Genomic DNA, 27,807 nt, shown 5'->3' with positions numbered 1-27,807 from the left:
CTTCGGTCACTATTTATTACCGATCAGCCTAATTTCGACGAATTTAAGTCGATGACCACTAGACCCACGGTCTTAAACTCATGCACACAGAAATTTGTTAATCATCAAAACTTAATTTTCAACCAATAGCATCAAATGGTGTTGTGAGGAGTTTCGGATTCTTAGCTTTGGTTTTAGCATTTTTTTCTCATCTATTCGTAAATTTGAGCTCATGAATATGGAAGGAGGGAATGTAAATTTTTCTCATATTTTGAAGAAAAATACGAGAAACAATTATACCAATTTACAATAATATAATAAAGTTTAACTAACAATTTAATCAATCTCAAGTGATTTGATATACTTCCCATAATTACATGAGTAGGATTAATCATTAAAAACAAAGTAAAATTAAAGAAACAAATATCAGAAATACGCGTAAAATATGAACATCCTCTCCAAGTTCCTAGCTTTGGCAAAATTTTCCACAAGGATAAGGACAAGATATTTCTTGGAATCTAATACTCTCAACAAAAAACCACTCACCAACTGCTTGAGCAATAGCCTGTATAAATAATATAATGAGCAAGTCTCAAAATAATCTTCAAAAGAAAAAAAGGGGAATTTTTTTTAAAAATAAAAGGAAAATTAATGATTAATGGTAAAACGCAAACATAAAATGACCTTATTAACCAATGTAGGAGAGTTGGGGTAGAACCAATAGCTGGGTGTTTCAATGCCCTTGTGGGAATGGCAGGAGGTTATGAAATATCCACTTGCTGAAGTTAGTCTTATTCCATTTATAACTGCCCTTATAAATATTACCCTGAAATCTGAAAACAATAATTCAAGATCAACATATATATAGAGAGTTATAATTAAACTAACAACAACAACAACCCAGTATTCCATAAATGGGTTATGGGGAGGGTAGTGTACACGCAAACTTTATCCCTACCCTGAGAGGTAGAGAGATTGTTTCTGATACTCCCTCGGTAAAAGAATATCACATGAATAAGGTTAAAAGAGAATAATATTAATTAACCCCATCAATTGGTACTGACCTTGGAGAGTTTGGATTTGACTTGGTGAGCATACATTTATATCTTTCTTGCAGTACCTCCAGTTATTATAAGGAATCAAGCTGTTATTTATCTATATTTTTAATGATCAAGCAAAAGGGAAATTTATTTATAATCCGAAGGAAAATAAAAGAAATAAAAATAATTTAGTTATAATAAATAAATAATAGTAACGCGTATATATTTCTAACCTGCCAAGAGTCATAAGCCGAATTAATAACGAAAAGTGGGGTCCGAATATGTTGTGCTGCATACTGAGGGAAGAAGCACTGCCAAATTATCGTATTGTGTATTAGTTAAAATTTGTACAAAAAATAAAAATAAACCAATTTTTTTTTAAAAAGAAATAAACATCATGTAGTGAATTAATTAAGACGGGCCAGTTTTCTTCCATAAAAATTACTGGGAAAATGATAATGTATAATCGCTTTCAAAATAGTAGCCGAAAAATATAGTATATTTTTTGTATATATATATTATCTATGTTATATATAAAAGTTATATAAATTTTATGCACTTTTTTGACTATCAAATATAAGTAGTTTCTGGTGCGAATTAAAAGATAAACCCAAAAGAATTGCTTGATCTTACCAAACTTGGATCTAAGTAGGAGCTGGTGCAAGATCGTGGCAGGTTCTTGGTTGATCCCTAATTAAATCCCAAAACATAGTCAAGAAATATATACATATAATCTACAGAAAGTATATTAATAAGTGAAATTAGTAATCAAAAGCGTCTTACGTGCAATGTAACAACTCTTTCATATAGCTGCTTAATATGTGGTTCCCCTAGGATTGTTTTTCTTCATAAATTCATAAAATTAAGAATCAGTAATTAACAATAATGCTAATTATATATAACAAATCACGTTTCGTGAATAAAACTTACATATTTACAAAGAAACCAGCATCAGAAATGCATTTAACTCTAGCATTTGTGGAGAAAAAACTTCTAAACTTGTCACAATGTAGTATTGCAGTTAATCCCCCTGCTGAAGTTCCACTCAAAATGGCCTAACATGAAATTATATAACGGAAGAAGAAGTTAAGACTATGTTATTTAGTTGATTTCTATTTCTATTATAGTACCATGTGATCAGGAGGTTACGGGTTCGAGCCGTAAAAATACCCCCTTGCAGAAATGCAGGGTGAGACTACGTACAAATACAATAAACCTTTGTGGTCTGGCTCTTCCCCAAACCCCGTACGTAACAGGAGCTTATAAGCACACCGAACTGTCCTTTTTAGTACCAATTAAGTGACAGTAGACATGACTGACATGAGTTGACATTAATAGCATAATTAATTTCGGAATTAAAAAGCTACTTTTCCAAATAAATTTGTAAAGAAATATACATTTTCAGCTTTCCACATTCCTTTGTATAATAAATCCTCCATGATGGCAAGGAAAACTCTTGCTCCTCTGAAGTGCAGCCCTGTAACCTAATTAATTAATAAATGTCATTTTTCAACATAGAAAAGTTACAATTAACACAAAATTTCTAGCGATAATATGAAAAAATATATTTACTTACTAACTTCTTCAACGTCACCGGTAAAAGATGCCCCATCGCAATACTTAACCTTTACTCTATTCCAGTTTAAAAAGTCTAAACATTTTGACAAAATTAGATTTTTATTAGTTAGGAATTCTAAAAATATCTCAACGTGAAAAAAATATTATTTATTTTTGCATGTAACCTAATAACTACCTGGATTTTCGTTAGGCTTGTTGCTTAAAATTCCTTGAAAATAATATTGATCCTCCATGTGTATTGATGATCCATACCTAGTACCGGTACGTTTGATGCACTCTGATATCGTAGAACACCATCCCCCTCCCTGAATTATTTATTAAAGTTTAAATAAATAAATTTCAAAAAAAAAAAATATCGAAAAGTTTAACTCTAACCTCAATGTGAATAAGCCAATTATTAACTCCATAGCCACTTCCCCTATCAATCAGGTATGCAGGAGGACTTCCGTCCAAACAAACTGAAATTAATTATTACCATACAAAAGAGTAAAATAATATTAATTAGTACATGTTTTATTTTTCTATGATTCAAAATCAAATTTAAAAATTAAATTAAATTCTTACCGGCTCCCTTTTCAATTGCACTGTGAAGTATAGTCGTATTGACTATTAAAATTGTGCACTGACTTGAGAAATAGTCAAAAGGAGTACCATAAATATTAGGAACATTTTGCTCCGATGTGATTTTCTTCAGCTCCGTTAATAATTAGTTATATATGATATGAAGGGTTCTGAAATCTTCTTAATCTATTGTAAAAAAAAAAAGTTTCAGCACCTTTGGCTATATATATAAAAAAAATGAGTTCAGTAAATGTTCTAAAACAAGCCACATGGGTTTGCTGAAAATTTATGCAATGGCCCATAACGATATTAACTACCTATGAATACAGTAAGAAATTATTGAAGACAGAATTTTGTGACCAATAAGGATTATGGTGAAGTAGTAAGTACTTCCTCATACCTAACCAAAGATTATTAGCAAAGTTATAACTTCTCCTATTCCTTTTGAAACATGTCAAATGTGGTTGAAATCAATGCAATCACTTCTCCCATTTCTTTTGAAACATGTCAAATATGCTCGATATCAATATGGTCACAATCAATATTCCATTGATTTTGAAACATATCAAATGTGGTTGACGTGAATACATCCCTAACACGAATGGATAAAGGAAGCGCGGCCTTTAAATTAAAGATTGTGGTCAATCATGTCTAGAGTGGAAGTTGTTTCTTCTCATTTTTCATCTAAGTTTTGGCAAGTGATCACACCCAACTATGCTTTATAAAAAAGACTAAGCGTTCGCTGCAAATATAATCCGGTTTACAAGTCCAGAATCGAATCTCACAGAGAACTAAGGCTTAGCTACAGCTGTTCAATATTACTGAGAAACAAGTCCAAACAATTTCCAAATTATAAAGATTATAATGTTTATTTTTATCTAATTAACTAACAAGTACTAGAAAGTAGTAAAACTATCAATTAACAAGGATAATGTTTGGAGACATGATTAAGAAGGTCTAGAGTTATGATTTTCCCTATTATCGAAATCCTTTCTGCTACGTTGTCTATAAATTTGCCTAAGTTTTCTCTACCGATCATGAGCTCTCTGAGTGTCGTAATTCTCTCCCGAGTAACTACCACAATTTACTAGACATATTCTTCCGAATTACGCTAACTAGCACTAAGTTACGGCTCACTCGGATCGCATCAATATTTCGTTATTCCTAATCCCACCTTTAAACCCTCCGTATTGATTCCTCATATACGTTAGGAGTGATGTTGTTTAACTACCTAAATATGCGCTCTCTTCCGAGTAATACACACTAAATAGGCACAGTCGATTGAGAGCTCTTCAACCAACTACAATATAAACGTAGTTGAACAAATAGAGAAACCCAACGACTCAATTATATAAAAACATAACAAGAATTTATCCTACAAAAGGTTCTATCAAAACTCTAGATAACAAATTAGTTATTCGTAATAGTATGCATAACTACAATAATGGAAATAGGAAGAAGGAAGTGAAAAACTCGTAGAAGAATTCTCCGCCTTGCTCCTAGTGTGCTCTTGACTCCTTAGGTCGAATACCCCGATCTCCACGGTGGCTCCGTGCTCTCCCTTGGTCTAAAGTATATCAAAGGTTTGTCCCCCGTCCTCAAAATACCATTTTTACATGTATTTATACCAAATAGGGTCGGGCCTAGACGAAACACATTTTCCTGCGCGAAATAGGACTCTGGCTCTGTAAAATTTGCACAGGCGTGTCGCATGGGGCGACGAGCAACGTAGTGTGCTTGTGGGGAAGTTCAGAGAGCTGATTCTGACAGGCTGCAGAAAATTTTCACAGGTGCGGCGCACCCCGTGCTGTGGTAGTGGGAATTCGGGAAAACGTAAAACATGAAAGTTGTAGCTCTTTTAAATAGCTTTCCAACAATATATTGTGGTGCCCAAACGGAATTCTGAGCGAAAAGTTGTGTGCATTTTACTAGACAATGTGTCGTATGCCCCCTCGATTCTTCGTTTCGCTCTTAATTATCATCCGTTGATCCCCGAATACGATCTCGGATTAATTTCTTGGGCTTTTACTCAAACTTCAAAGCTCCAAATCTTTAAATTTATTCCATAATATCTACATAGCTCGGAATCACTCCTACAAGGCATAAAATATACAATTAGTGCAAAACACTAGCAATGAAAGCTCAAACTCAATTGAAGTGCAGTAAATTAGAGTGTAATAAGCTACTAAAATACGCAACTATAGCCTATCATCAGCTCCCCACACTTAAATCATTGCTCGTCCTCGAGCAATCAATCTACACTTTCCTTGAGCACTTTGTTTTTACACAGTTGAGGCACACTACACCAATGACCATGGCTGATAGCAACAAATAGCAACAATTAAACCTTAGCAGATGCAATCACATACACTTCCCTTTTCTTATGACATACTTCAAAAATATGCAAACAAAGACAACATGCTCCTAACAATCCTAGCCTCAAAAACCAACTCAATATCACAATGTACTCATGGCTTGAACACTCAATATCGTAGAGAAGTCTAATAACGTTACATATCCCTCATGAAACCATGTGTCCTCACAACAAAAATAAGAGAGTAAATTGAATCCACATATTCAAATCAAATGCTCAAATATATTTTAAGGACTCATATATATCAAAGAATATCACTCACTTTTACAAAAGAAGTCACATGCATGCAATTGGTACCATAGGCTTTCCCTTAACGTAAATCTCTACTAATGTAAGCTCACTCGATCTAAAATCAATTAGGACTTTTTCAATGTTGTAATGTGGGCTAAGAGACGGGTAGGATATATTTAGGAATAGTGGTTCATCCTCCTAAGCGTTTTAACACATCACATAATCAACTTTAAGCACAAATTCTCTCAATACAACTTCAACTTCACAAACAATATCACCTCCAAAAAAATATTTCCTTTTTCTTTAAGCACTACTTTAATTTATACTCCACTAGCAAGAATAAGACAACAATTTATTCACTTATATTTTTTCTTCTCTTTTTTCAGATTTTTCTTCCTTTTTTCTTTTTTAATTTCCAGTAGTGGTGTATTATTTTACAAAATAAATGCACCATTCTTTCTTTAATTGGTTCCAATCAAAAGCTACCCACCACTTAGTCCCTTCGTACTTCATTTAGCGTCCATCTCACAATTAAAGTGCTTTAAGAGGTAAAAGGATCAAATCAATGTCAATTAAGAATAAAAAGGGTATAGACTTATAATGTGGGTGCCAAATAAAAGTTTATAGGCTCAAAAGGATTAAATAGGGATAGATTTTATTTGTGCTAGCGATACCGCTCGAAAAGATCAAGGAAAGCCTAAAATCATTGAGTATCACCTAAAATTTCTCTTCGATTCACATACCGGGCAAGTTCTAGACACAAGTACAATGACATGGACTACACAAAAATCTCACTTCACATATGGCACATGACTCACTAAGAATGGTCTCATTCTGACGCTCAATAAATGCAAGCGTTCACAAAGCCACAAGATGTTAAGCATTAAGCACAAAGGGAACATAAGTCAAGAAAATAAGACATAGGCGTCACAAAATATGCAGTCTAAATAACCAAGGCATCATAAGCACTTTTAGCTCATAGGGAAGATACTACACATGACAAAGTCTAAATATGCTACTATCAAACAAGTCAAGGGCACTAGGAATCTCATCTTTCTTCCTCCATTTTTCCCTAAATTCTAATCTACTCTAAAAATAAAAATAAAAGATAAAGGGAAAAAATACTACTCGGTTCAAACAAAATCCTTGGAAAAGAACCGCGACACAAAAAAAACAAGGGGGTTGCTACACTACCTATAAAGAAAATCTTTTTGTCCTTTTTCTTTAAACTTAAATCCCTCAAGAAAATTGTTTAATAGATTCATCGTCAGAAAAAGTTCAATCTTTTTAATAAAAAAAAGTATTATTCAATTAAACTAACACGGCTAAAGTAGCATAGAAAGTCAACCAGACAATCTCCTCACCCCACGCTTAAAATTGTGCATTGTCACCAATGCACATCATAACTAATAAGAGGGTAAAAGAAACTTCATGGTAGGCCAAAGCACTAGCAGCTCATGGGGTACTCAGACTTCTCTCAGGCCTGGTCCTTCGTGCAGGTACCTTACACTTAGTTCCAACCATCTGATTTTTTGTTGCATCCTTCCAATAGTTTTGCTTTCCATGCTCCTAGAAAATCAAAAATCGATACTACAAAAATAATACAATTAAAAAAATAAAAATATTAAATAAAAAAAGCGGTAAAGCGGGGTTGCCTCTCAACAAGAGCTTGATTTAATGTCGCGGCATGACGTGAATCACTTTCTGCCCCCACTTTGAACTTATGAATTTGACCCCCATTTTGGCTTCAAGTTTCCGGTTATGCTCCAGGGGTGGTGGAGCAAATCTAATTGGCCCTAGGGAACAGTGTAATCTTCTACGCTTCTTGGCCTTTACATGAGGTGTGTAATCCTGACTTTCTGGTAAGAAGAATTCCAGAATATATGCACCTTGTTCCTCATTGCTTGACTCCTCAATTGGTTCAGATGACTTTATTTCCATATCATTATCCAAACACAATGTGGAAAAAATTTTGGAGTATGGACCAATGCGCTCAACTACAAGAACTTTGGGACTGTCAGCATCCTCAACACCAATGACACTAGAGTCAACTAAATATGTATCTTCAATGTCCTTGGTTGACACTAATATCTCTTCTACAACATCGGCATTCTCAAATTCTAGTTTGATTGATTGTTGTTGTTCTACTCTGAACTCATCCATTATCACCTCAATTTCAGTCTCTAATGCACATTGTTCCTGGCTACTATTCATAATATTTTCTTGTTGATCATTTAAAGCCTCAACCAATTGCCTCACTTGTGCCTCCAGGCTAAGAATACTTACCTCTTGACGTTGGATAGTATCTCATTGTCTTTGGTTAGTATCCCCTAGCCTTTGTATTTGTAGTTATTTCTCATTACTTCGTTCCATTAGATACTTTAACATATCTTTGATCTCCTTCACGTCAGCTTCCCTAGGTTCTTTGTTCCTATTAACTTCACTAGAAAAAGTAGAACCATCATAATAAGGGGTTGGGGGAGGATAACACATATAAGCACAACCATGAAAATGACCATCTTGACCACCACACATATCACACATATTCCACACCTAAGATTGAGTTGGTGTACATAACTCGCTCTCGAAAATATTTTGAGTTGGTGCACACAACTGTTCAATATTGCTAAGAAACATAAGTCCAAATAATTTTCTAGTTATAAACATTATAATGCTTATTTTTATCTAATTAACTAACAAATACTAGAAAGTAGTAAAACTATCAATTAACAAGGATAAGAATTGGAGACATGATTAAGGAGGTCTAGAGTTATGATTTCCTATATTGTCGGAATCCTTTCTGCTACGTTTTCTATAAATTTGCCTAAGTTTTCTCTACCAATCATGAGCTCTCTGAGTGTCGTAATTCTCTCCTGAATAACTATCACAATTTACTAGACATATTCTTTCGAATTACGCTAGCTGTCACTAAGTTACGGCTCACTCGGATCACACCAAGATTTTGTTATTCCTAATTCCACCTTTAAACTCTTCGTATTGATTCCTCATATACGTTAGGAGTGATGTTGATCAACAACTACCTAAATATGTACTCTATTCCGAGTAATACACACTAAATAGGCACAGTTGATTGAGAGCTCTTCAACCAACTACAATATAAACGTAGTTGAACAAATAGAGAAATACAACGGCTCAATTATATAAAAATATAACAAGAATTTATCCTACAAAAGGTTCTATCGAAACTCGAGATAATAAATTAGTTATTCATAATAGTATGCATAACTACAATAATGGAAATAGGAAGAAGGAAGTGAAAAACTCATAGAAGAATTATCCGCCTTGCTCCTAGAGTGCTCTTGCCTCCTTAGGTCGAATTCACCGGTCTCCACGGCGGCTCCGTGCTCTCCCTAGGTCTAAAGTACGTCAATAATATGTCCTCCGTCCTCAAAATAGCGTTTTTACATGTATTTATATCAAATAGGATTGGGCCTAGACGAAACACCTTTTCCTGCTCGAAATAGGACTCTGGATCTGTAAAATTTGCACAGATGTGCCTCATGGGGCGACGAGCCATGCAGTGTGCTTGGGGGGGAAGTTCAGAGAGCTGATTCTGACAGGCTGTAAGAAATTTCTACAGGCGTGGCGCGCCCTGCGCCGCTGCATGCACCGCGGTAGTGGGAATTTTGGAAAACGTAAAATATGAAAGTTGTAGCTCTTTTAAATAGCTTTCCAACAATATATTGTGGAGAGTTCTGAGCGAAAATTTATGTGCATTTTACTAGACAATGCGTCGTATGCCCGCTCAATTCTTCGTTTCATTCTTAACTATCATCCGTTGATCCCCGAACACGATGTCGGCTTAATTCTCTGGGCTTTTACTTAGACTTCAAAGCTCCAAATCACTTGAATTCTTTCTATAATATCTACATAGCTCGGAATCACTCCTACAAGGCATAAAATACACAATTAGTGTAAAATACTAGCGATTAAAGCTCAAAGTCAACTAAAATGCAGTAAATAGAGTGTAATAAGCGACTAAAATACGCAATTATAGCCTATCATCAGCATAAAATAGCTAGAGAAGGTAGAAAAAAGGGAGAAACTCCAATATATAGCTTCCATACGAATGTCTTCCATGTAGTTGCACATTAGAAAACAGGAGATTCAAGTTAGAAGTGAAATTTTGAATTGAGAATTGAGATGAATCCATAGGTCTGGAAACTATTTTTGATGAATTGCTAAGAAAGAACCCTTAATTTGACACATGCCCCAGAGGAATCGACAAAGTCCAACTATATCCCTAAACAATTAAAAATATCTATCTATACCCGCACTATTAGTGCGAGAGGGCATATTTGGACCCTTTTTATTATTCAGATGTATATTTGACACTGTGGGGGCTTCTATGAACCGATTGGTTAACGAAAGACATATATAAGCCAAATCGAATAAGTTATGGGCAATTTTGGCCCTTTTCAAATTTCTTAATGTAGTAGAGAAGAGCTTCTCTTATTTTTTTTGTTGGTTATTTTACCATGAAATGTCGGAAAATATGCTTAGATATAGTAACATTTCTAATCCAAAAGAATGAAGAAAATATAAAATTACTTTTTAACACAATTTTAAAAATTCTTTTTTCAAGTTTTAACCAAATCTATGCCCAAATGCTAACTTAGAGTAATTATTTACATTAACAGTTTCACTATATTGAAGACATTACAGGATAGAAAACTTGTTTCAATTATTCACAACTTGTCAAAGAGCTAGTTGGTAAATATATCTGCTTCATGCCTTCTCTCCAGCATCGCGCAACTTGAGCATTAATTACACAGTTTGCATTCACTTAAGTGGTAATTTTATTAACTTATTAATTAGCAACACAGATAGCAATTTGAATAGCTAGCATGTGTATTATATATGCATATATATATATATATATATATATATATATATATATATATATATATATATATATATATATATATATATAATCGTATATAATATATAATATATGTATACCAACTAAGGGCTGTAAATATTTTTGGCGAAGCGGGCCAATGTTGTAACTTTCCCAAAAAATCATAATGGAAGGGGTTAAAGTAGCATATACATGTAAGTTAACAACATCACTATAGAGAACTAGTGTTGTAGGCCAAGTTTAAGTTTTAGTTTCAGCCCAAGTTCGTTCAGTCCAATCAGTTCAGTTTGATCTCACGGACTAGACCCGCTCCACCAGCCCAATTCTATTTAATTGACCAGAGTTATTTTTATTACTTTGTAACACGAGTAAATGTAAAAATAAATTGGAGTATCTAGAATTTTCAATTCAGATCTTGTAATTTATTTTCGATTATCTGCGTGAGAAGTGAAGCTATATTTTTTTTTTTGAACATAGCTCCTTTACAATCGATTTGTCTTCTTTTTGGAGTTTTTTGTCCCAGATGCAAAGAAGGTATGTTGATTTGGTATTTTTCTCGATAGTTGTGGTTAAGTATAATTTATATTAGGAATTTTTACATTCTTATATACTATATGAAATTTTATTACCCTCCCTACTCAAGTTTTACTATAATTACATTTTATATACTCAATTATCATTTATGTACATTTAAGGGAATTAATGATAATAATTAGTGTCCTAAAATTAATTATATAAAGGAATTTTTACATTCCTATACACTATATGAAACTATATTACCTTCCCTACTCAAGTTTTACTATAATTATATTTTATATACCCAATTACCATTTATGTATATTTTAAGGGAATTAATGATAATAACTAGTATCCTAAAATTACTCTAACATATCTTTCAATCCCCCACGTTTCTCTCTCTCTCTCTCCACATCCCACCCCCTCCCCCACGTATCTTGCACCCACCCACGATTCCACCATTGACAATCATTAAAAAGTTTTGAAGTTTTGAATTCGAATTTGGGTTTTCAAAAAATATTATTTGTTTGAATTGGATGTTGTTGCAAAGAATTGAGAATTCTCTCTACGTCTTTCTCTATCTCTTAATCCCTAATTTCAGTAATGTAAAGCAAAGGAAAAGAGAGCAGTAATTCCACCATTGACAGCCATTAAAAAGCTTTGAAGCTTTGAATTCGAATTTGGGTTTTCAAAAATCATTATTTGTTTGGATTGGGTGTTGTTGCAAACAATTGGGATATGGTTTGGAGTTTATATCTCAATTTTGAGGGGTTTTGGTGAAGATTAGACTTGATTTTGGCTGAATTTCAGATTGAAACTCGAAGAAGAAGAAGAAGAAGAAGAAGACATGATATACATTATATTTACGAAATTGAAGTACAATTGTAGAAAAATTGTATTCTGTTGTTTACATATTATTATTATTTTATTTAACTATTGTATGAAAGTTGAACAATATTGTATTAAAATTATATTTAAGTTGTATGATATTATAGTTGTATACAACTGAGTAAAAATATTGTATGAAAATTATAAATAAGTTGTATAATATATAATTAGTTGTATGAAATTTATTTTTACTATGTATAAATCAGATATAAAATATACAAAATACATATTGTATAAATTTTGTATAAAATTTGTATTTAAGTTGTATGTTATTGTAGTTTTATTTATGTCACGACCCTAAACCCGAACCCGGTTGTGATGGCGCCTCTCTGAAGACAGGGTCAGCCAATTAAACACAATTCACTTTTTAAAACAGTTAAATAACATAAAAGCAGTCTAAAACATGATTTAATAATTCTAAGTATCGGATAATATCAATAAAGTACGGAAGTACAACCCGACACAGCCCTAACCGGGGTGTCACAAGTCATGAGCGTCTAAAAACACTGAATACTCAAATGTAACTACAGAGTTTAATACTGAACTAAGGACATAAAGGAAAAGAGATAGGGAAGAGCTCCGGGCTGCGAACGGCAACAGCTACCTAAAGACTCCTCGAGATCCGCCTGAAGCTGGAATGAATCAACACTCGGGAGCGGGACCAGCTACGCCTAAATCTGCACACAGGGTGCGGGGAGTAAAGTGAGTACTCTAACTCAGTGAGTAACAAATTTAAATAACTACTGAAAGTAAGAAAACATGTAAGGCACAAGGCATTCTATAATGAAGCAGTAAAACCATTTAAAAGCAGTAAATCAGTGAAAAAGTTAAGTAAAAATCCTTAAGTAAACAGGTAATTGACAGGCAGTTAAGGTAAAGTAAACAAATAGAAGTTCGCCATCAGGCACAATATCAACAAATTCGCCCCACGGGCAACATCTCAGAAAAATATCAGCCTCTCAGGCTCAATCTCACATCACAATGGGTGTCCGCGCTCATTGGGGGTGTGCAGACTCCTAGAGGGGCCCCTTACGGCCCAAACGCAATAACAAGTCATTTCGTGGCATCAAAACTAGGCCATCGGCCTCATATCAATCAAGCCACCCTCGGCCTCAAATCAGTATCAGTGTTTCCTCACAACATAGGCCCTCGGCCTTACTCAGTCAAAAATCCTCACAAGCCCCTCGGGCAATAGTAAAATAATGTTTCTCAGCCCAAATATCATTTAAAATATTATTTAAGTCTTAAAATTGAGTAAACATGGTTGAGTAGTAAAACAGTGGAAAATAACATGTCTGAGTTCAAGTATAAAGTCAAAACAGTGAGGAAATATCAATAAAAAGCTCTGAAGGGTTCAAATAGTTGGCACTAGGCCCAAATATGGCATTCAGCCCAAATAATGATGATAGCAAATAGTTTTCAATCAAATATTCGGTAAAATCATCAATCGGGACGGACCAAGTCACAATCCCCATTAGTGCACGACCACACGCTCGTCATCAAGCGTGTGCCTCACCTTAATAGCACTACGATGTGAAATCCAGGGTTTCAAACCCTCAGAACATCATTTACAATTATTACTCACCTCAAACCGGCTAAATCTCTAGCTCGCGACGCCTTTGCCCCTCGAATCGGCCTCCACTCGCGTCGAATCTATCCAAAATCAGAACGAGGACGTCAAAATAGGCTAAGGGAACGAAGCCCAAGCAAAAATAATCAAAATACTACACAAATCCCGAAATCACCAAACCCCGACCCCCGGGCCCACGTCTCGAAATTCAAAAATTTTACACCAATAGATTCCTTATCTCCACACGTATTCATACATATCAAAAGTTCTCAAATCCGACCCCAAATGGTCCTCCAAATCCCCAATTAAGGTCTAAGTTTTCAAGCCCTAGTTTTCCCAAATTTCACCCATAATTTCTAGCTCTAATCCGTAGAATAATAGCATAGAAACGAGTTTTAGGTCCAAATTCCTTACCTCAATGAAGTTCCCTTGAAATCCCTCTTTCAAATCGTCCAAAAAGCTCCAAAGCCGAAGTCAAAAATGGTGAAATAGCTCAAATTCGCGAATGAAATAACTTATATGTTTTGCCCAGACCTTTTCGCATCAGCGGCACAATACCCGCTTCTGCGGTACCGCAATTGCGGTTATTCCTCCGCTTCTGCGGAAATCACTAACCAGCCCAAAATTGTATCTGTGGTAAGCCTTCTGCATCTGCGACTTCGCAGATGCAGCAATCCTAACCTCTTCTGCGGTCCCAGTCAAACATACCTCTGGCTGCTTCTGCGGCCCCTCTATCGTATATGCGGCGCCGCACCTGCGGTTCCCAATCCACAGGTGCGAAAATACCAGTAGCAGCAATTCAGCAGCTGCAGCAACAATCCAAACTTCCCGTTAACCATCCGAAATCACCCTGAGGCCCCCGGGACCTCAACCAAAAGCACAAACACATCCTAATGCCTTATTCAAACTTGTTCCAATCATCAAATCACCTAAAACAACATCAAATCACCCAAAACACATCGGATTCAAGCCAAACTTTCTAAAATCTTCTAAATTTCGCTTTTGATAAAAAAACTCAACCAAACCACGTTCGAATGACCTGAAAATTTGCACACACATCCCAAATGAACCAACGAAACTACTGTAACTCTCGGAATTCCATTCCTACCCCTATATCAAAATCTCGCCTATCGACCGCAAATCGCCAAAATATCAATTTCGCCAACTCAAGCCTAAATCAACTCCAAAACCCATTCCGATCACACTCCTAAGTCATAAATCACCTCCCGAAGCTAACTGAACCATCAAATCTCACATCCGAGCCCTCTAACGCATAAGTCAATATCCGGTTGACTTTTTCAACTTAAACTTCCTTAAAAGAGACTAAGTGTCTCAAACCTTACCAAATTCTTTCCGAACCTTAACCAGTCAACCCAATCACATATAGAACCATTATACAAAGCAATTAGAAGCATAAATGAGGGGAAATAGAGCAGTAACTCATGAGACAACTGGTCGGGTCGTCACAATTTAACTAGGTAGAAATAATATTTGAAAGTTGTAGATAAATTATATAAAATATAATTAGTTGTATAAAATTTATTTTTATTATGTATAAATCAGATACAAAATATACAAAAGACATATTGTATGAAAGTTGAACAATATAATGAATTCCCCCAAATTCACTGTGATTTCCCAATTTATGTTATGTCTGATTTGTTGCTTTGTTTTTCTATTTTCTTTCACTTCATTTATTTTCTCCTCCTCATTTTGAGTAACTGTTCTATGTGAGATTGCTAATTCGTAAGCAACATTCCGTTGCTTTGTCATGACTTTCCCATATTGTCACGACTCAAATCTTTACTCTCGGGAGTCGTGATGACGCCTACTAGTGAAAGCTAGGCAAGCTAATTAATCTGATTGATTTACCCCTTTTTATTTTTAATCTGTTAACAATTGGAAGTTAACATATTATAAACAGCGGAAATAATAATACGGAAGAACGAAATTTAACAATTTAGCCAATACCAATACGAATCCATAAACATAAACTACCCAGGACTAGTGTCACAATCTCACGGACTATCTAAGAATACTACAAATAGAGTCTGAACAAAATAAATACATGTATGTCTCTGAAATAGAAAAGAACAGAAGAAACAAGATAGGAAGGGGACCCCAAGTCCTGCGGACGCCTGCAGGACTACCTCGGGTCTCCAATGGACTGAAGGCAGCAACCCCTAACTAAGGTCTGCATGCTCCAGTATCGGTATCTGTACAAAAAAGTATAGAGTGTAGTATCAGTACAACCAACCCCATGTACTGAGTAAGTGTCGAGCCTAACCTCGGTGAAGCAGTGACGAGGCTAGGACACAACAAACAACATAACCTACAGTTAAACAGTATCTAGCAGAATAACAGTAATAGAAGCAATTCAAAAGTAACGGGAAGGGTAACATGCTATGGGGAAATACCAACATAAAGAATCATAGTAACAATGGAATAAAACAATTAAGGTACTTGAATCGATAACAACAAGAAATCATAACAAGCAGGCAATAAGTGTATGGCATCACCCTTCGTGCTTTTACTCTCAATCCTCACCAATGCAATCAATAATAAAAATGTGCACGACATCACCCTTTGTGCTTTATCTCTCTTACTCACCATATAAATATTAGAAATGTGCACGGCATCACCGTCCGTGCTTTATCTCTCTTCCTCACCATATGCATAAGTATCAATGTAAATGTACACGGCATCACCCTTCGTGCTTTATAACTCTTTCCTCACCAAATGCATAAGTATGAATGTGCACGACATCACCCTTCGTGTTTTATCTCTCTTTCCTCACCCAAACAATAGCAACAACAACATCCAGGCAATGGAATCAACAATAAGAATAGATACATCTCGAAAAAGGAAATCAACAATAAGAATAAATACATCCCGGCAAGGGAATCAACAATATGAATTATATACGTCCCGACAAGGAAATTAGCTATAACCAAACTTGTACAAACAATTAACTTCACAAAGGAACCTCAATTGGAGCCAATGCTCAATAATAAACAAATACCAAGAAGACAATCATAAGTCTTGCTCAACATAGAGAATCAACAATTTAGGCATTTGTAGTACTTATTAAGAAACACAACGATCATAATTTAAGACCCACAAGCATGTTTGACACCAACGTATAGGTACTCGTCATCACGCCTATACGTCGTACGCTACACTAGCACATAGCAAATAAGGCACAATACCTATTCCCTTAAGTTAAGGCTAGACCAAACACTTACCTCGAACTTCCCCGGCCAACTCAAGCCTCAAACACCACTTTCCCTTTAGAATTCGCCTCCAATTTACTTGTATCTAACCTAAATTAATTTAACAACATCAATAAATGCTAAAGACTTCATACCTAATGCTTAATTATAGGTTTTCTATCATTTTCTCCAAAAAGTCAAAAATCGACCCCGGGCCCGCTTAGTCAAAACTCGAGGTTCGGACCAAAATCCGATCACCCATGAGCTCGAATATGCAATTAGTTTCGAAATTCGACCCCAAAACGAAGTCTCAATTCCAATTATTCAAAAAGCTCTAACTCTACCCAAATTCCCAATCTCTACCATAAAACCCTAGATTTTTGGATGAAGATTGATGAAATGCAAAGGGAAATCGAAAGAAAAAGGTTTAGAAGCATATATCAATACTTTGTGGAAGAACTTGCTTCTTGAAAATCGCTTCAATGCTCTCTAGTTTTGAAAATATGAAAATGTGGACTAATTCGCGATTTTTCTACTGTTTTAAGAAAACTGGGCAGGCCTTCATCGCGTTCGCGATGGGCCTGCCGTGTTCGCGAAAGTCCGCCTTCCTCAGTCTTATGCGATCGCGAATTCTTCCACACGTTCGCAAAGGGTAAGCCCCCTGACCTTCGCGTTCGCGGACCAACGTACGCGTTCGCATAGAAGAATGATAAGTTCCTAGCGCACCCCTATTTACTATACGCATTCGCGGCACATAGGTCGCGTTCGCGTAGAGCAGCCCCTCAGTGCTCTGCGTTTGTGACCCTGTCATTGCATTCGCATAGAACAAATCCACCCCCAACCCTGTTTTCCTTTCGCGATCGCGAGAGTTGCTATACGATCGCGATGCATAGTGCATCAGACACCAGATACAGCAAAAACCTGCAACTTTTTCTAAGTTAAAACCACCCCGAAGCCTACCGAAACTCACTCGAGCCCTCGGGGCTCTAAACCAAACATGCACAACACCCTAAAAATATCATACGGACTTGCTCGTGTGATCAAATCGCCAAAATAATGCATCGAACTACGAGTTTAGCATCAAAATCAAAGAAAAATCTCAATAACTCTTAAGTTCAAATTTCCACAACCGAGGGTCCGATTCACATTATATGAATTCTCTTTCTTACCAAATTTTACAAGTACAACTTAAATACCATATAAGACCTGTATGGGGCACCGAAATCAAAATAGGGGCCCGATACCATCAAATTCAAACATCTTTAAATTATCAAAAACTCTTATAATTTCAGTTAAACAATTTTCTTCAAAAATTCATTTCTCGGGCTTGGGACCTCAAAATTTGATTCCAGGCATACGCCCAAGTCCCATATTTTCCTAAGGACCCACCGGGACCATCAAATCACAGGTCCGGGTCCGTTTACCCAAAACATTGACCGAAGTCAACTTAAATTCAATTTTAAAGGTAAAATTAGCATTTTTATCAAATTTTCACATAAAAGCATTCCGGATATACATCTGGACCTTACATGCAAATCGAGGTGAGAATAAAAGGAGGTTTTTAAGGCCTTAGAATACAGAATTGACTTGTAATTCAATTGATGACATCCTCCGCCTCTAAAACAATCGTTCGTTCTCGAATGGATATAGAAAAGAAGTACTTGAGTCGGGGAAACGATGGGGATATCGGCTCTACATATCGGGCTCAAACTCCTAGGTAGCTGCCTCGGCAGGCTGAGCTCTCCACTGAATGCGAACAGAAAGGTAACTCTTTGATCTCAACTGACGAACCTGGCGGTCCAGAATGGCCACTGGCTCCTCCTCATAGGTCAGATCCTTGTCCAACTAGACAGTGCTGAAGTCTAACACATGGGATGGATCGCTGTGATACTTCCGAAGCATGGACACATGAAACACTGGGTGCACAACTGATAAACTCGACGGCAACGCAAGTCTGTAAGCCACATCTCCCACTCGATTAAGAATCTTAGAAGGACCAATGAACCTAGGGTTTAGCTTGCCCTTCTTCCCAAATCTCATCACGCCCTTCATGGACGACACCCTAAGCAACATTCGCTCTCCGACCATGAATGCCACATCATGAACCTTACGGTCGTCATAACTCTTTTATCTAGACTAAGTTGTATGAAGCCTATCCTGAATGATCTTAACCTTATCCAAGGCATCCTGAACTAAATCTATACCCAACAACTGAGCCTCTCCTAGTTCAAACCACCCAACCGATGATCGACACCGTCTACCATATAATGCCTCATAAGGAGCCATTTGAATGCTCGACTGGTATCTGTTGTTGTAAGCAAACTCTACTAATGGATAGAACTGATCCCAAGAACCTCCAAAGTCAATAACACATGCTCGGCGCATATCCTCCAAATCTGAATAGTACGCTCGGACTGTCCATCCTTCTAAGGATGAAATATTGTGCTCAACTCAACCCGCGTACCCAACTCACGTTGTACTGCCCTCCAGAAATGCGAGATAAACTGCGTACCCCGATTAAAAATGATAGACACGGGCACACCATGAAGAGAAATAATCTCCTGTATATAAATCTCTACCAATTGCTTAAAAGAATAGGAAACCGCCACAGGTATGAAATGTGCTGACTTGGTCAGCCTATCCATAATAACACACACTGCATCGAACTTCCTCTGAGTCCGTGGGAGTCCAACAACAAAGTCCATAGTGATACGCTCCCACTTCCACTCAGGAATCTCAATCTTCCGAAACAAACCACTAGGTCTTTGATGCTCGTACTTTACTTGCTGACAATTCAAACACCAAGCTACATAGGCAACAATGTTCTTCTTCATTCTCCTCCACCAATAGTGCTGCCGCAAGTCATGGTACATCTTAGAGGCGCCCGGGTGAATAGAATACCGGGAACTGTGGGCCTCCTCTAAAATCAACTCACGAAGTCCATCCACATTAGGCACACAAATACGACCCTGCATCTTCAAAACTCCATTATCTCCAACTGTAATCTGCTTGGCACCTCCGTGCCGCACTGTATCTCTAAGGACAAGCAAATGAGGATCATCATACTGCCGATCTCGGATACGCTCAAATAATGAAGAACGAGCGAACATGCAAGCTAGAACACGACTGGGCTCAAAAATATCCAACCTTACGAACTGATTGGCTAAAGCCTGAACATCCATAGCAAGCGGCCTCTCACCGACCAGAATATACGCAAGACTGTCCATACTGGCTGACTTCCTACTCAAAGCATCAGCCACTACATTGGCCTTCCCCGGATGATACAAGATGGTGATATCATAGTCTTTCAACAGCTCCAACCACCTTTTCTGCCTCAAATTTAGCTCCTTCTGCTTGAACAAGTACTGCAAACTCTTGTGATCCGTGAACACCTCACATGACACGCCATATAAATAATGCCTCCAAATCTCCAGCGCGTGAACAATGGCTGCTAGCTCCAAATCATGAACTGGATAATTCTTCTCGTGAATCTTCAACTGCCGTGAAGCATATGCAATAACCTTGCCATTCTGCATCAACACCGCACCAAGTACAATACGAGATGCATCACAATAAATTGTATATGGCCCTGAACCTATGGGCAAAACCAACATTGACGTCGTAGTCAAAGTTGTCTTGAGCTTCTGAAAGCTCACTTCACACTCGTTCGACCACCTAAACTGGGCACCCTTCTGGGTCAACCTGGTCATCGGGGCTGCAATAGATGAGAACCCTTTTACGAACCGATGGTAATAGCCCGCCAAACCCAAGAAACTCCAGATCTCTATAGCTGATGTGGGTCTAAACCAGTCCTTAACTGCCGCAATCTTCTTAGGATCCACTTGAATACTCTCTGCTAATACAACATGACCCAAGAATGCAACCGAACTCAACCAAAACTCACACTTTGAAAACTTAGCATACATCTAACTATCCCTCAGAGTTTGAAGAATGACTCGAACATGCTGCTCGTGCTCCTCCTATCTACGGGAGTAGATCAAAATATCATCAATGAAGACAATCACGAAGGAATCCAAATAAGGCTTGAACGCTCGGTTCATCAATTCCATGAAAGCTACCGGGGCATTCGTCAAACCGAATGACATCACTAAGAACTCATAATGCTCGTACCGAGTGCGAAAAACTGTCTTAAGGATATCGGATGCCCTAATCCTTAACTGATGGTAGCCAGATCTCAAATCAATCTTCGAAAATACCTTAGCACCCTGAAACTGATCAAACAAATCATCAATCCTCGGCAATGGATACTTGTTCTTGATGGTGACTTTGTTCAACTGCCGATAATCTATACACATTCTCATCGACCCATCCTTCTTCTTAACGAACAACACCGGCGCACCCCAAGGCTAGACACTCGGTCTAATAAAGCCTTTATCCAGCAAGTCCTGCAACTGTTCATTTAATTCTTTCAACTTTGGCGAGGCCATACGATATGGCGGAATAGAAATGGGCTGAGTGCCCGGAGCTTGGCATCCTCGGCAGGTCTGAAGGAAATACCTCTGGAAACTCACGAACAACGGGCACAGAATCCATAGAAGGAATCACAACACTAGAATCACGAACATACGCCAAATAGGCCAAACATCCTTTATCAACCATACGCCGAGCCTTCATATATGAGATAGCCCTGCTTGTAGAATGACCAGGAGTCCCTCTCCACTCCAAACGAGGCAACCCTAGTAGTGCTAAGGTCACGGTCTTGGCATGACAATCCAATATAGCATGAGGGGATAACCAATCCATCCCTAGAATGACATCGAAATCCACCATATCGAGAAGTAGGAGATCTACATGGGTCTCAAGACCCCCAATAACGACCACACAAGCACGATAAACATGATCTACTACAATAGAATCACCTATCGGTATAGATACATATACAGGAGCACTCAAAGAATCACGAGGCACAATTAGATAAGGGGCAAAATAAGATGATACATAAGAATATGTGGACCCTGGATCAAATAGAACTGAGGCATCTCTCCTGCACACCGAAACCCTACTTGTGATAACTACATCGGAATCCTCAGCCTTAGGTCTAGTTGAAATAGCATAACATTAGGGCTGAGCCCCACCACTCTAAACTACATCCCTAGGGCGGCCTCCTGCTGGCTGGCCTCCACTTCTAACTGTCTGGCCTCCACCTCTAGTGGTCTGACCTCTACCTATAACACCTCTACCCCTACCTCTAGCTGGCTAAGAGGGCGGTGGAACACCCGATGCTGGAACCATAGCACGAGAACCCTGGTGTTGAGAACTGCTCGAGGCTCGAGGGAAAAACCTAGCAATGTGCGTATCGCCGCAAGTATAGCAAGACTTCAGCTGCTGAGACTGCTGACCCTGATGGCCTGGATAACCATCCTAAAAACTCTGGAGCAGAGGTGCACTGATAGGAGCTGGTGGTGCACTGTAGGGCAACTGATCAGAATACTGCATATGAGAACCATGGCCACCTGGAGCACTGTGAGAAACCTGAAGTGCTGACTGAAATGGCCTAGGAGGATGTCCTCTACCAAAAGAATCCCTGTCTCCAGACGAGGCACCACTGAATCTGCTAGAATGACGAGGCCTCTTATCAGACCCCTGACCGCTCCCTTGAGCTAAAACCATCTTAACCCGCCCGACCACATTGGTCGTATCCTGGAAAGAAATCTCGCTACCTGTCTCCTTATCCATCTGCGGTCTAATAGGCTGAGCGAGTCCCTCAATAAACCTCCTCACCTTCTCTCTCTTGGTGGGGAGTATCAGAAGAGCATGACGATCCAAATCAATAAACCTCATCTCATGTTGGGTGATAGTCATAGAACCCTGATGGGGACACTCGAACCGTCTGCGGTACTCCTCTCTCTGAGTGATGGAAAGAAACTTCTCGAGAAATACCTATGAGAACTGGTCCCAAGTGAGAGCCGGTGATCCAGCTGGTTTGGCCAAATAATAAACTCTCCACCATTTCTTGGCAGAACCTGACAGACGGAAAGTAGCAAAGTCGGCCATATTGGTCTTCACTATCCCCATGTTCCGAAGAACCTCATAAAAGTTCTCTAAATAATCCTAGGGATCCTCTGAATATGTACCGCCATAAGTAGTAGTGAACAGCTTGGTGAAGCTGTCCAACCTCCACAAAGCATCGGCAGACATAGCTGCTCGATCACCGGCCTGAGCTACTACACCCGGCTGAACTGCTCCAACTAGTTGAGCTGCTGGAGTCTGAAACTGGGGAGCCATTTGCTCCGGAGTGCGGGTAGCGGGAGTCTGTGCTCCTCCCCTAGCCTGAGAGACGGCTGGTGCTACAGGAAGTAAGCCTGTTTGTCTGGCCCACTGAATTGTCTGGGCCGGAACCTCTCATCATAGCAATGAACCACTCTAGGATCTGAGCTGGGCCTACTAGAACTGTTTGGGCCGGAACCTCATCATCAAACTCTACTTGAGGCTCTGCCGCTGGTGCTACTGCTCTGGACTGAGCTCTAACCCTGCCTCAGCCTCTAGCACGGCCTCGACCTTATCCTCTGCCCCTCGTGGGAGCTGCTATTGGGGGCTCGGGCTGCTGATCGGCGGATGAAGAAGCACGTGTTCTCGCCATCTAAGAAAGAACAGAGTAGAAGTTCAATTAGAATTGAGAAACCAAATCGCACGACATAGAAGAATAAAAGTGAAATTGTTCCTAACTCTTGTAGCCTCTGGGGGATAAGCACAGACGTCTCCGTACCGATCCCTCAGACTCTACCAATTTTGTCCGTGAATTGTAAAACCTAAGCAACCTAGAGCTCTGATACCAACTTGTCACGATCCAAATTTCCCACCCTTAGGAGTCGTGATGGCGCCTACTAGTAAAAGCTAGGTAAGCCAACTATTCCGATTGATTTACCCTTTTCATTGTTAATCTCTTAACAATTGCAAGTTAACATATTATAAACAACGGAAATAATAATACGGAAGAACAAAATTTAACAAATTAGCTAATACCAATACGAATCCATAAACAAAAACCACCCAGGACTGGTGTCACAATCTCACGGACTATCTAAGAATACTACAAATAGTGTCTGAACAAAATAAATATATGTTTGTTTCTAAAATAGAAAAGAACAGAAGAAACAATATAGGAAGGGGATGCCAAGGCCTGCGGACGCATGCAGGACTACCTCGGGTCTCCGATGGACTGAAGGCAGCAACCCCTAGCTAAGGTCCACATGCTCCAGTATCGGGATCTGCACAAAAGAGTGCAGAGTGTAGTATCAGTACAACCGACCCCATGTACTGAGTAAGTGTCGAGCCTAACCTCGGCAAAGTAGTGGCGAGGCTAGGACACAACAAACAACATAACCTCCAGATAAACAGTATCTAGCAGAACAATAGTAATAGAAAAAATTCAAAAGTAACGGGGATGGGTAACATGCTATGGGGGAAATACCAACATAATGAATCTCAGTAACAACGGAATAAAACAATTAAGGTACTTGAACCGATAACAACAAGAAATCATAACAAGCAGGCAATAAGTGCACGACACCACCCTTCGTACTTTTACTCTCAATCCTCACCAATGCAATCAATAATGAAAATGTGCATGGCATCACCCTTCGTGCTTTATCTTTCTTCCTCACCATATAAATATTAGAAATGTGCATGGCGTCACCCTTCGTGCTTTATCTCTCTTCCTTACCATATGCATAAGTATCAATATAAATGTACACGGCATCACATTTTGTGCTTTATCACTCTTTCCTCACCAAATGCATAAGTATGAATGTGCACGACATCACCCTTCGTGCTTTATCTCTCTTTCCTCGCCCAAACAATAGCAACAACAACATCCCGACAAGGGAATCAACAATAAGAATAGATACATCCCGACAAGGGAATCAACAATAAGAATATATACATCCCGGCAAGGGAATCAACAACAAGAATTATATATGTCCCGGCAAGGGAATCAGCCATAACCAAACTTGTACAAACAATTAACTTCACAAAGGAACCTCAACTGGAGCCAATGATCAACAATAAATAAATACCAAGAAGATAATCATAAGTCTTGCTCAACATGGAGAATCAACTATTTAGGCATTTGTAGTACTTATTAAGAAACACAACGATCACAATTTAAGACCCACGAGCATGCTTGACATCAACTTATAGGTACTCGTCATCACACCTAGACATCGTACACTACACTAGCACATAGCAAATAAGGCACAATACCTATTCCCTCAAGTTAAGGTTAGACCAAACACTTACCTCGAACTTCCACGACCAACTCAACCCTCAAACACCGCTTTCCCTTTAGAATTCGCCTCCAATTTACTTGTATCTAACCCAAATTAATTTAACATCAATAAATACTAAAGAATTCATACCCAATGCTTAATTATAGGTTTTCTATCATTTTCTCCAAAAAATCAAAAATCGATCCCGGGTTCGCTTGGTCAAAACTCGAGGTTTGGACCAAAACCCGATCACTCATTCACCCACGAGCCCGATTATGCAATTAGTTTCGAAATTCGATCCAAAAAACGAGGTCTAAATTCCAATTATTCAAAAGCTCTAACTCTACCCAAATTCGCGAATTCTTCCACGCGTTCGCGAAGGGTAAGCCACCCTGAACTTCGCGTTCGCGGACCAACGTACGCGTTCGCGTTGAAGAATGATAAGTTCCCAGCCCACCCCTATTTACTATACGCGTTCGCGGGACATAGGTCGTGTTCGCGTAGTGCAGCCCCCAAGTGCTCCGCGTTCGCAACCCTGTCATTGCGTTCGCATAGAGCAAATTCACCCCCATCGCGGTTTCCCTTTCGCGATCACGAGAGTTGCTACGCGATCGCGATGTATGGTGCATCAGACACCAGATACAGCAAAAACCTGCAACTTTTTCTCAGTTAAAACCACCCTAAAGCCTACTCGAAACTCACCCGAGTCCTCGGGCCTCTAAACCAAACATGCACACAACCCTAGAAACATCATACGGACTTGCTCGTGCGATCAAATCACCAAAATAACGCCTCGAACTACGAGTTTAGCATCAAAATTAAAGAAAAATCTCAATAACTCTTAAGTTCAAATTTCCATAACCTAGGGTCCGATTCACGTCATATTAATTCCGTTTCTTACCAAATTTTACAGGCACAACTTAAATACAATATAAGACATGTACCGGGATCCGAAATTAAAATACGGGCCCAATACCATCAAATTCAAACATCTTTAAATTTTCAAAAACTCTTATAATTTTAGTTAAATAATTTTCTTCAAAAATTCATTTCTCGGGCTTGGGACCTCGGAATTAGATTTCGGGCATACGCCCAAGTCCCATATTTTCCTACGGACCCTCGGGGACCGTCAAATCATGGGTCCGGGTCGTTTTACCCAAAATATTGACCGAAGTCAACTTAAATTCAATAAGATAAAATTAGCATTTTTATTAAATTTTTACATAAAAGTGTTCCTGATATACGTCCAGACCCTGCACGAAAATTAAGGTAAGATAAAAAGAGGTTTTTAAGGGCTCAGAACACATAATTGACTTGTAATTCAAGTGATGACCTTTTGGGTCATCACACATATAGATATGTGGTTGAAGTACTGAGTAAAAACTTAGATAAAAGCAAGAAACTGAAAAATGCAGTCAAATACTCCTTTCGAAGTTGAGATTCTATATGAACATAGTTCCCATTCCTGTTTTATTATCGATGATAGTGTCATTTCTTATGGGTTACAATAAAATATTATTGAACTGCAAACAACAATTGTTGGTTTTTCCTTATAGTTGGATTAAAAAGATTAAAGAGATAAATAAAAGTAATTTCTGTAGGTTGTAGAGCAAAATTAATGACTTGAATTAGTGAAGTGCATAAAACTGCAATACTATAGCTTCTGCCGAAGATATAAACTTCCATTGTACGGATTCAACTGTTTGAGTCGATGCCCTGTCTCGACACAGCCATTTTCGTTCCAATCACAGTCTTCACACAAGCACATTTCCTCATCCATGCATCTAACAACTGCTGGTTGTGAACTGCATTTGTCACAAATGAGAGAACGAGAATGCCTTCGCGATAAAGAATTTGCTGAGTGCACATTTTCATCACAATGCAAACAAAGACTTGCTGAATCTGATTTACAATACACTACTCCCCTTACTACCCCATCCTCCAACAACGTAACTCCCTTACCTAGTATAATAAATATAATATGCTTCTCCTTATTTTTATTTCTTTTTGGCTTATCTAAGTGGATATAGTATTCAAACAAGATAAATTCACTTCTATGCAAGATCTATAGCTTCTGCCGAAGATATGAGGAGAAAGAGAGAATTTGGAGAGAAGAGGGGAGAGAGGAGAGGAAAAAAGGAAAATGGTGTAACTAAATTCCTTGATTGAAGGCACAAATAATGGATTAAGATCCTTTTAAGGTAGATTGTATATATTTCATAAACAAAACTTGTTTATACCGGGTAATTAACTAAATATGAACATTAAGGGTAATAAAGTTTCAAATAGTGTATAGGAATGAAAAAAATACTTTTTTAAAAAGAGTACTTTTTGGAGTTAAGTTGAAAAATGGTATTTAAAATTATGTTTGAACATGCATTTCAGTTAAAAAAATATTGCATTTTTGTGAGTGAGGAAAAAAAAATTCTGAAAATTTTAAAAAAGTAGTCAAAACCACTTTTTGATTTTTGAAAAACTCATATTCGTAAAATTTTCAAAAACTTACAAAATTTCTTGAACAACACGGTTTGAAAAAAAAAAAAAAGGACAAACGGGGCCTAAGTATCCCGAATTGTTGGAGTGATGAGTTGTGTGTCTCCTTTTATGTGTAATTATTGCCTTATAATAGAAGTTTTTGAGGTTTAATTAGGTCCAAAATTTATTTCTTATCAATTAATTGATACAAGTATTACTTTACCATATCCATTTTTATTTATATAATTTATTTATTTAATTTTATTAAGTTCA

At 37.9% G+C, this 27,807-nt stretch overlaps 1 protein-coding gene across 1 annotated transcript; it reads right to left on the bottom strand.

Moving 5' to 3' along the window:
• Nucleotides 1-218: 218 nt before the first annotated feature.
• Nucleotides 219-7,926, bottom strand: LOC107821499 (pectin acetylesterase 8-like). Its single transcript, XM_075252748.1, has 13 exons — nt 7,498-7,926; nt 3,162-3,303; nt 2,973-3,055; nt 2,773-2,902; nt 2,600-2,670; nt 2,417-2,503; nt 1,950-2,074; nt 1,803-1,863; nt 1,653-1,709; nt 1,253-1,330; nt 1,044-1,134; nt 664-812; nt 219-544 (listed from the first exon to the last, which is right to left on the bottom strand). The coding sequence occupies exons 1-13, from the start codon at nt 7,924-7,926 to the stop codon at nt 446-448; spliced, it is 1,602 nt and encodes a 533-aa protein (XP_075108849.1). The 3' UTR covers nt 219-445.
• Nucleotides 7,927-27,807: the final 19,881 nt, after the last annotated feature.

This window comes from Nicotiana tabacum, chromosome 5 (assembly GCF_000715075.1).
Source record: "Nicotiana tabacum cultivar K326 chromosome 5, ASM71507v2, whole genome shotgun sequence".
In the NCBI taxonomy this organism is placed as follows: Eukaryota; Viridiplantae; Streptophyta; class Magnoliopsida; order Solanales; family Solanaceae; genus Nicotiana; species Nicotiana tabacum.
Note: the sequence above shows the minus strand (reverse complement) of the source record. Positions and strands in the feature narration are given on the sequence as shown.